This window comes from Cebus imitator, unplaced genomic scaffold (assembly GCF_001604975.1).
Source record: "Cebus imitator isolate Cc_AM_T3 unplaced genomic scaffold, Cebus_imitator-1.0 Scaffold96, whole genome shotgun sequence".
Taxonomy (NCBI): domain Eukaryota; kingdom Metazoa; phylum Chordata; class Mammalia; order Primates; family Cebidae; genus Cebus; species Cebus imitator.
This window is the reverse complement of record NW_016107411.1, coordinates 3,742,774-3,752,678: the sequence shown is the minus strand read 5'-3', so window position 1 is coordinate 3,752,678 and position 9,905 is coordinate 3,742,774. Positions and strand designations below refer to the sequence as shown.

At 48.9% G+C, this 9,905-nt stretch overlaps 2 protein-coding genes across 4 annotated transcripts; one reads left to right on the top strand and one right to left on the bottom strand.

The window, feature by feature from the left end:
- Nucleotides 1–1,151: 1,151 nt before the first annotated feature.
- On the top strand, nt 1,152–5,425 carry CDK4 (cyclin dependent kinase 4). Its single transcript, XM_017536252.2, has 8 exons — nt 1,152–1,494; nt 1,932–2,165; nt 2,322–2,457; nt 2,575–2,742; nt 2,900–3,009; nt 4,176–4,226; nt 4,363–4,498; nt 5,027–5,425. Exons 2-8 carry the CDS (start codon nt 1,951–1,953, stop codon nt 5,117–5,119), a joined length of 909 nt encoding a protein of 302 aa, XP_017391741.1. The 5' UTR covers nt 1,152–1,494; nt 1,932–1,950; the 3' UTR covers nt 5,120–5,425.
- TSPAN31 (tetraspanin 31) lies at nt 5,403–8,705 on the bottom strand. 3 transcript variants are annotated; one of them, XM_017536254.2, is made up of 6 exons: nt 8,375–8,705; nt 7,683–7,850; nt 7,362–7,442; nt 6,904–7,035; nt 6,495–6,608; nt 5,403–6,405 (listed from the first exon to the last, which is right to left on the bottom strand). In XM_017536254.2, exons 1-6 carry the CDS (start codon nt 8,435–8,437, stop codon nt 6,331–6,333), a joined length of 633 nt encoding a protein of 210 aa, XP_017391743.1. In that variant the 5' UTR covers nt 8,438–8,705; the 3' UTR covers nt 5,403–6,330. The 3 variants fall into 3 exon arrangements, with proteins under 3 accessions (XP_017391743.1, XP_017391742.2, XP_037597172.1); XM_017536253.2 differs by having other exon boundaries at nt 8,361–8,597; XM_037741244.1 differs by lacking the exons at nt 7,362–7,442; nt 7,683–7,850 and having other exon boundaries at nt 8,375–8,584.
- Between the last annotated feature and the right edge of the window lie 1,200 nt (nt 8,706–9,905).

Sequence of the window (9,905 nt, the reverse complement as noted above, 5' to 3'; positions counted from 1 at the left end):
ATATATATATATATATATATTATTTTTAAGACAAATTCTCAATTCTCACAAATGAGACACTAACCACTTTCCTCCTTTACTCCCATACCCCTAAAGGGCTGGGAGATAAAGACCTTGGAGCCAGTAAAACAAAAAAAGTAGGAGAAATCTACCTGTGTCAACCTAGGTGTCTGTGGGCAGAGGCCATTTGGGAAAAAGTGTGTTCTGTATGGTGCTAAGTGCTTAAGAAAGCTGCACTAGGGAAAAAGAGGGAAGCACAGGGACTCCAAATGAGCAGTCACAAGTTTGCAGAAGAGCACGTCATTCCCATTTATTGTGGTTGTCTGGAGGGTGCAGGGGGTGTGGTGGTAACTTCCTTGCACATGTGCCTGTCTATATACTACATGTAATAAATAATATAACATACATATATATATATACCTAGAAGTATATATACACACACATATATCTTAATCTCACATAACCATAGAATCTTCCTACTGAAAAAAAAACAAAAAACATAAAGGTCAAGTATTCCTGTCTCCTGCTCATCAATAACTTCTCTGCCAGATGGCCGCAAGTCTTTGCATTAACACTTCCAGGGAGCTTTGGAAGTTGGGAACTAGAGGGCACTGTTCCTGTTGTCTTACTGTATTAATCTGCCTTCTTTCCATCCCCTAATCGAAGTTTTGCCCTCCAGTGGGCATTGTCTACTCCCTATTTTATAAGACCCCATTGTTGGCTACATCTTTATAGATAGTCGTACCACTACTTTAAAGAGCCAGTGACAGACACCAAAAACAAATCAAAATAAAAACCCACATACACACTGGAAACAAGCACTCAGTACAATTTTGTAGAATGAATGAGTGAAACAATGGCACAAATGAGAGTATGTTTTCTCACGGTGGAGCAAAAAGGTGATAGCACCACCTCGGGTCCCCCAACTCCCACCCTCTCCCCAATGTAGACAGGTGAAAGACCAGTGAGACAATCTTTCAGCTGGGAGCTGGGCTCTGGGTGGCCTGGGTTGCCATGGCACCGCCTTGGGCTCCACCCTCTCTTCCCCCCTACCGAGCACCCCCCGCAGCGGGGTTGTGGCAGCTAGTCACGTGCCCGCCGCGTAACCACACCTCTGCTCCTCAGAGCAATGTCAAGCGGTCACGTGTGATAGCAACAGATCACATGGCTGTATCGCCCCCTCCGCCCCTGTTACGCTCTTCGCTTTCCTCCCAGTCAAAGCGGCTCCTGGCCGCCCCTCGGCGCCTGGGTGGCGGTCACGTGCCCAGAACGTCCGGCGTTCGCCCCGCCCTCCCAGTTTCCGCGCGCCTCTTTGGCATCTGGTCACATGGTGAGGGTGGGGGTGAGGGGGCCTCTCTAGCCTGCGGCCTGTGTCTATGGTCGGGCCCTCTGCGTCCAGCTGCCCGGGACCGAGCTCGGGTGTATGGGGCCGCAGGAACCGGCTCCGGGGCCCCGATAACGGGCCGCCGCCGCAGCACCCCGGCCTGGTGTGAGGTAAGTGCAGCCCCTTCCCAGGAATAAGAACCAGTGCCCTCCCCATCCCAGCTTTCTACGCGTGCGTTTCGCGAGCTGGTTATGAAAGGGTCGCTCAAGGGCGGGAAATGGGGCCTTTGTGGTCGTGGGAAGGTGTAATTTTAGGGACTGAAGTGTAAGATCTTCGATGCAAGGCGTGTGTCATGTGTGATCTTTATGCGGGGCGCGATTGTCCCAAAGGAAAAGGCATTTTTTTATTGTAGGGCCTCACGTGGCTGCAGGGGTTGGTATTGAGTCATTGTGTTATCTCCGGGCCGGCCCAAGGAAGATTGGGAGCGGGGGATGGGATGCTGGTGTTGCTCTTTGTGCTTTTTCTTGGGAGTTCCTTTGTTGCTGCAGGCTCATACCATCCTAACTCTGTAAGGGACTTTTAGTGGTAGGAGTCTTTGTGATTGTAGGGTCTCCCTTGATCTGAGAATGGCTACCTCTCGATATGAGCCAGTGGCTGAAATTGGTGTCGGTGCCTACGGGACAGTGTACAAGGCCCGTGATCCCCACAGTGGCCACTTTGTGGCCCTCAAGAGTGTGAGAGTTCCCAATGGAGGAGCTGGAGGAGGCCTTCCCGTCAGCACAGTTCGTGAAGTGGCCTTACTGAGGCGACTGGAAGCTTTTGAGCATCCCAACGTTGTCCGGTGAGAAGGTGGTGGAGGGTTGGGAGTGGGGAATAAAGGGAAAAGACAGCCTACAGGTGGGGTGTGGTGATCTGGAGAGAAGTGGGGACCCAGAGGAAATAATGAGAGGTCATGTGGGTTAAAGGGGATTGACAAGTGAGCATTTACTCTGGCCAGGCTGATGGATGTCTGTGCCACATCCCGAACTGACCGAGAGATCAAGGTAACCCTGGTGTTTGAGCATGTAGACCAAGATCTAAGGACGTATCTGGACAAGGCACCCCCACCAGGCTTGCCAGCCGAGACCATCAAGGTGAGTGGGGTTGGTAGGCATTGAGAGGTGAATTGGGACCTTTGTAGTCGAACCTCCTGGGATTTCAGGGATGGTGCCTAGTTTCCAGTGCATCTGTACCTCCCCCTTCTGAACTAGGATCTGATGCGCCAGTTTCTAAGAGGCCTAGATTTTCTTCATGCCAATTGCATCGTTCACCGAGATCTGAAGCCAGAGAACATTCTGGTGACAAGTGGTGGAACAGTCAAGCTGGCTGACTTTGGCCTGGCCAGAATCTACAGCTACCAGATGGCACTTACACCCGTGGTCAGTAGAAAGATGGTACCAATATGGGTTCTGGTTGGGAGTAGGAGAGTGGTGGCCCATAGCAATTGAGAAGTCATGTGCTTCATGTGTTCAGTCAAGTAAGTTGTATATTATGGTAACGCATGGGATCCCCATGCATTCTTCCTGTTCCCTTTAGGTTGTTACACTCTGGTACCGAGCTCCCGAAGTTCTTCTGCAGTCCACATATGCAACACCTGTGGACATGTGGAGTGTTGGCTGTATCTTTGCTGAGATGTTTCGTCGAAAGTATGGGACCCACATACCCTAGACCACCTAGAATTCCCGAAATCTCTTGTTCATAAACCACATCCAAACCCTTCCTCCCATTCTTCTTTGTTTTTTTTTTGGAGACAGGGTCTTGCTCTGTTGCCCAGGCCAGATTGTAATGGCATGATCACAGCTCACTGCAGCTTCAACCTCCTGGGCTCAAGTGATCCTCCCATCTCAGCCTCCCAAGTAGCTCACACTATAGGTGCACACCTCCATGCCCGGCTAGTTTTTTAATATTTTTGTAGAGATTGGGGTCTCAGTATCTTGCCCAGGCTGGTCTTGAACTCTTACACTCAAGTAGTCCTCCCAACTCTACCTCTCAAAGTGCTGGGATTACAAGCATGACCTACTGCACCTGGCCCCATTCTTTTACTTGAGTTCTACTGACTACCTTGCCCATAATGGGAAGCACTAAAATGTTCCGGAATTAGGAACTTCATATCCCTTTATTCTCTTTGTTTTTTATTTATTTATTTATTTTTGAGACAAGGTCTCACTCTGTCACCCAGGCTGGAGTGCAGTGGCACAATTACAGCTCACTGTAGCCTCTACCTCTTGGGCTTAAGCAGTCCTCCTGTCTCAGCCTCCTGAGTAGCTGGGACTACAGGTGCACGCCACCATGAATGGCTTTTTTTTTTTTTTTTTTCCAGACAGAGTGTGGCTCTGTTGCTAGGCTGGAGTGCAGTGGTGCAATCTTGGCTCACTGCAACCTCTACCTCCCAGGTTCAAGCAATTCTGCCTCAGCTTCCCGAGGAGCTGAGACGACAGGTGTACGCCACCATGCCAAGCTAATTTTCATATTTTTAGTAGAGACGGGGTTTCACCATGTAGGCCAGGATGGTCTGGATCTCTTGGCCTCATGATCCGCTCACCTCTGCTTCCCAAAGTGCTGGGATTATAGGCGTGAGCCACGGCACCTGGCATTTTTTTTTTTTTTTTTTTTTTTTTAAGAGACAAGGTCTTGCTTGTCCAGGCTTATCTAGAACTCCTGGGCTCAAGCAGTCGTCTCACCTTAGCATCCCAAAGTGCTGGAATTACTGGTCTTTATTCACTATACTTTCTATTTTGAGCTACTAAGTAGTAACAACCATTCAACTAATACTTTGAAAATGACAGCTACCTTATGTCTCTTCTTACCTTAGGCCTCTCTTCTGCGGAAACTCTGAAGCTGACCAGTTGGGCAAAATCTTTGAGTAAGTGACCAACATGGGAGAAAAAGATTTTCCATTCTGAGTCCTCTTTCTGCTGAGCCTAGGATGGCAACTGGCTCTCTCCATGGGGATGGGAACTGGAGGACCCTCCTGACCACAGCTCTCCTGTCCCCCATAGCCTGATTGGGCTGCCACCAGAGGATGACTGGCCTCGAGATGTATCTCTGCCCCGTGGAGCCTTTCACCCCAGAGGGCCCCGCCCAGTGCAGTCGGTGGTACCTGAGATGGAGGAGTTGGGAGCACATCTGCTGCTGGTACTGGAGATGGCTGTGGGTACAGGGAGGGACTCGGGGAAGAAGCAGAGCAGTACACAGGGCCCTGGCCACTGTGGTTAATGAAACTTGGTTGGTAGATGGGCTGTAGTTTTTACTGCAGCTGCAAATAGCCACCCACAGAGAGAGATGTAAAAGAGAGCCCATCCTGGCCAGGCGCGGTGGCTCACACCTGTAATCCCAGCACTTGGGAGGCCAAGGTGGGCGGATCACCTGAGGTCAGGAGTTTGAGGCCAGCCTGGCCACAATGATGAAACCTCATCTCTACTAAAAATACAAAAATAATCCGTCATGGTGGCACATGCCTGTTATCCCAGCTACTCGGGAAGCTGAGGCAGGAGAATCGCTTGAACTCAGGAGGCGGAGGTTGCAGTAGGCCGAGATCACACCATTGCACTCTAGCCTGGGCGACAGAGCAAGACTGTCTCAAAAAGAGACAGCCCATCCCAGGTATTGTCACCGGTGGGCAGAAGTCTCTTTCAGTTTTCTGACCTTTGCCTCTCCCCTCAGGAAATGCTGACTTTTAACCCACACAAGCGAATCTCTGCCTTCCGAGCTCTGCAGCACTCTTACCTACATAAGGATGAAGGTAATCCGGAGTGAGCAATGAAGTGGCTGCCATGGAAGGAAGAAAAGCTGCCGTTTCCCCTCTGGACACTGAGAGGGCAGTCTCTGCCTTTGTCTCTGAGGCTGTGGAGGCTCCACCTCCATCTTTCTACAGAGATTACTTTGCTGCCTTAATGACATTCCCCTCCTACCTCTCCTTCTGAGGCCTCTCCTTCTGCCCCCCTATTTCTCTACACTAAGGGGTATGTTCCCTCGTGTCCCTTTCCCTACCTTTATATTGGGGGTCTCTTTTTATACAGGAAAAACAAAACAAAGAAAAAATGGTCTTTTTTTCTTTTTTTTAATGTTTCTTCCTCTGTTTGGCTTGGCCATTGTGCGATTTGGAAAAACCACTTGGAAGAAGGGACTTTCCTGCAAAATCTTAAAGACTGGTTAACGTACAGGGCCTAGGCAGTCAGTGGAGCCCCTGGACTGACAAAGCTTAGAAAGAAACTGAAATTCCTTCTCTGAATATGGATTTTAGGCCAGGCGTGATGGCTCACACCTATAATCCCAGCACTTTGGGAGGCCAGCGTGGGTGAATCACCTGAGGTCAGGAGTTCAAAACCAGCCTGACTTAACATGGTGAAACCCTGTCTCTACTGAAAATACAAAATTAGCTGGGTGTGGTGGCACATGCCTGTAATCCCAGCTACTTGAGAGGCTGAGGCAGGAGGATTGCTTGAACCCGGGAGGCAGACGTTGCAGTGAGCCGAGATCACGCCATTGCACTTCCCTCTGGGTGACAGCAAGACTCCGTATCAAAAAAAAGGATTTTTAAATGGCTTTTATATTCATTGAACTTTCTCAAACTGGGTCCTACTTATTACAGGCAAGAGTTCTTGGTGGTTTTCTCCTTGGCTCTGTCCCTGATTTACCCTTAGAGCCACACCAGGGTATGTTGAGGTGATCTAGCATATGGACGGAGGAAGAGGGGAAACAGCTAAGAATGACCCCAGTCCCATTCTATGCACTCCCAGAAGCTTCCCATATCCTCTTAGAGAGAGGGAGAAAGTTTTTCCTTTTATTCCTTATAGTCTGGCTCCCACTAAAATATGTCCAGGTATAAAGTCTTGCTATTCCATCAATTTTAGGGGATATGACAAGGGGCCTTGCCTTTTTCTCAAACCAAAAGGGTTACAGACCCTAGATTTTTCTCTAAGGGAGGAAGAGAAAGAGCAGAAGAGAAGTCAGAAGGATCCAAAGTCTCATAGAAAGGCACTGGGGTTGGCTCTAGGATCCTTCTGATTCCGAAATCTCATTGCTAGCCAAACGCCAAGGATCTGTTGGAACAAAGGGGGAGAGATAAGCACCAGTCAATTCTCAGTCTCAAGTTAAAAAGGATGTACATGAGGGAACTGGAGAATGTTACCTCTGTAAAGCTAAAGAAGAGTCCAACACCCCCTAGGATTTTCAGGGCTTCATCTGAATGCTTAAGAAACTTTTCTCCACACATCTGGCATGTGGGGCTCTGGCTCTTGCAGATCTGAGGATAAAACGTGTGTGAAGAATGCAAAGTTGCTAATGTAAAGCTGCTAGTCACCAATACCTATGCTGAATGTCCCTAGAAACTTTACTGTTATCTGACTAGTGTCGTACAAACTAAAATCCCACTTTGCTAATTCCCCAGCCTCTGTATCTAACCCCTATCAACAGCCCCAATACAAGATGGCTTCTAGAAAGAGAAATAATGACATTCAAACTAAATTTGCCAACTTGGGCATTGTCCTTACCCAGTTTCCTACCTCCCCTGGCTGCCGTACCACCCCCAACACACTCACTGCAGTGCAGAAATCATAATCTTGTTGATACAGGGTTGTGAGGTTGAATAAGCCACAACAATCAAAACTTCTTTCCAGTTCATCCCGAGTCTTGTTGCTCATGACCCACCAAGAAGCATTGATGACATCTGTCTGGAGGATACGGGCAGAGGGAAATTAAATCTTCCTGGATCCTGATATAAGTTCAAGTCCAATTTCACTAGTCCAGCAAAGGAAGTCAACCAGAAGCATAACGGTGTGCCACAATTATAGACAGGATAAATATCTACCTTTTCAGTTTCTCTAGATCATCACGGAAAATTAGCCAGACATCCCAGAGGAAGCAAATAGCCCAGGAGGCTAGAGGCAGTGGAGCTAAGGATGATCTTTGGGTAGTTGGGGCCAGACTAAGGAAGGAGTTAGAGGGTAAGAGGAAAATTTTAAAAAGCAAGTAAGTACTTTAAAGGGCATTGTCTTACCTGTTTGCTTCGGTTAATAGCCAGACATGAGCAAGAGATAACAAACTGGAAGATGAAGACCAAACCGAGAATGATCATGTACTGAGAGGAAAGGTTATGGAAAAAAGTCCTAGATTCCTTTATGTTCTATCTATAACTGCCTGGTCTCATCTAGTCATAGAACTTACACCACCAGGTCAAACTGAAAGCAATAAAGTCAGCTCTTGTTTTGTAGATTATGGGATGGCAAGGCAAGCAGATGTGTCCAAGATCCCTGAGGTCCCCTGCCCTTCTAACATCAGCCCTCCCAAGAGCCCAGTTGCCCCCATCAGGTCAGGATACAAAGAACAGCAGGACTTGGTGGTGGTTGACAGCACCCACCAATCCAGCCACTGCAATAAGGAGAAGGAACACTCCCACAGCCATGACTCCGCCGATGATGTGGATGCTGGACACCAGACCCAGGCCCTTGCCCCAAGCAGCCACTCCAATGAGCAACAAGCCCACTAGCTACAAAGAAAGAGCAGAACACACCTCAAGAATTCTAGCATGCAGCACAGCCCAAGGCCATTACAAGAAGACTTGGGGGAGAAAAAAGTAATAATGGAATGGTCCGTGAATGGGAGATGGGGGTGGTGCTACCCACACCAGGGACATCCCTGGGCACTCCCAAAGGTTAGAATGGCTGGGATGGGGGCGGTAGAAGGTGGCAGGGATCGTAGTGTGAATATAAAGACTGAACCCTTAGGATCATCCCATCACTTCTACTTTGGGAGAAACTGAGGTTGACAGGAAGGAGGGATGGAACATAAGCCCACAGCTTTCAGTTCATTCTCCCACCCCCAGACAAACCCCCTCATCAACCGGAAGATCCCTCTCTCCCACGGAAGTCCCCAGGAATTCCCTCTTCGCCGGAAGTTCCTGGGAATCTTCCTGGAACCCCCAATACACCCCTCTCCCCACCGGAAGTACCCTAGAGATTCTCCCTACTGCGCCTTTCCGCCCTGAAGCTTCCCCCACCTCCAAAACCTCACCATGTAGACCACGTTGAGAGCACAAAGCGCATTCTTGGAGCAGGCAAAGCCGCCGCAAACCATCTCCCCAGTTCTGGGGACCCAAGTGGTCCCAAGGACTTGGGGGAGGGTATTGGGGACCGTCTTGCAGGACCCCGACAGCTTCTGTCTCTTTAAATCGAGGCCAGCCAAGCCCAATTCTCTGCGCCTGCACCGTCCCACCCCTACTTCTGGATTGGCGAAATGCGTGGCTAATCCTGGACGTCCAAGGCCTGCATTGCCAATCAATCGGCATTACGTCACCGACCCGCCTCCTGTCCCCTCTTTTAGGTTTTTTATTGGGCGAAACTTAAAACTAGGGGCAGGGTTTCTGGAGATTCTCATCAGGACGGCAGCCTCAACTCCAAAAGCTTGGGTTGAAAGCTGAGCTTTCTGTGGTCGGAGTTGGAGAGGGCTAATTCGAGGAAGGCGGCTGTGGAGGAACTTAGGTGAAGGGGAGGCGGCGGGAGGGGCGGGTAGGGAGCCGCTCCGAGAGCTGGGTAGAAAGGGCTCCGCCCGTGGAAGGAGGGCCCCTCCCCGCTCCTTTCCCCATGTCCTGCAGTGACCTCATGATGACGCCATTGTTGTGTTACTGCGTCACACTCGGGAACACCCAAAGGAGACACATATTGAGCTTATTTAGCCCGGCCACAGAGGCCGCAGGTTGGACACAGCAACATCCAGCAAATCTTCACACGTTTGTGTGTTTTCTAATACCCATGTCCTGTTCCATATTCCCTCCTAACGGTGTGTGAATATACCAGAAATGCAGTGTGGAAGTCGCGGCCTCAGGCCAGAGCATGACTGTATATGGCATTGCCACAGGTGCACACACGGGTGTGCTCAGCAGTTTGAGGGTACATGCCTGATCTATAGGGATTGCAAAAAACGACAGGCAAGAGATCCTCTGGGATGTAAATAAATATAAGGGAAAAGAGTCTCCACCTTTTCACTTGGGGGTGAGTTGATTAATAACTTTATTATTAAGTGCTTTGACAAACCCCTTTTCACATGGGTGGGAAAAGGCATAATCTTTCTCTCCCCAGGACAAAGAAACAGTAGGAACAAAAAAAAACCCTCCAATCAACTCAACAGAATGATTTTTGCGTATACTTAGATTCTATGGTCTTATTGCCGCAGTTAGATTGCCACTTGGATTGCCACTTCCTAGCTGTGTAACCTTTGGCGAGGCACGTAAACTGTCTGTGCCTGTTTCCTCATCTGTAAAATGGGGATAAGTAACACACCTACCTCTGGGCTGTGAGAATTAAATGAGTTAATATATGTAGAGTACTTAGAACAGTACCTGGCACATAGTAAACACTCACTGTTAATTATTACTTTTTAGGTCATTTTACAATTTCCTGTGCGAAATTCCAGCCTCAACTCCCTTACCACCAACTACACAATATTTATGTAGTTATAGATACTTATCTTTCAGAAATTAATATCAAAAAGGATGGCCGGGCGCAGTGGCTCAAGCCTGTAATCCCAGCACTTTGGGAGGCCGAGG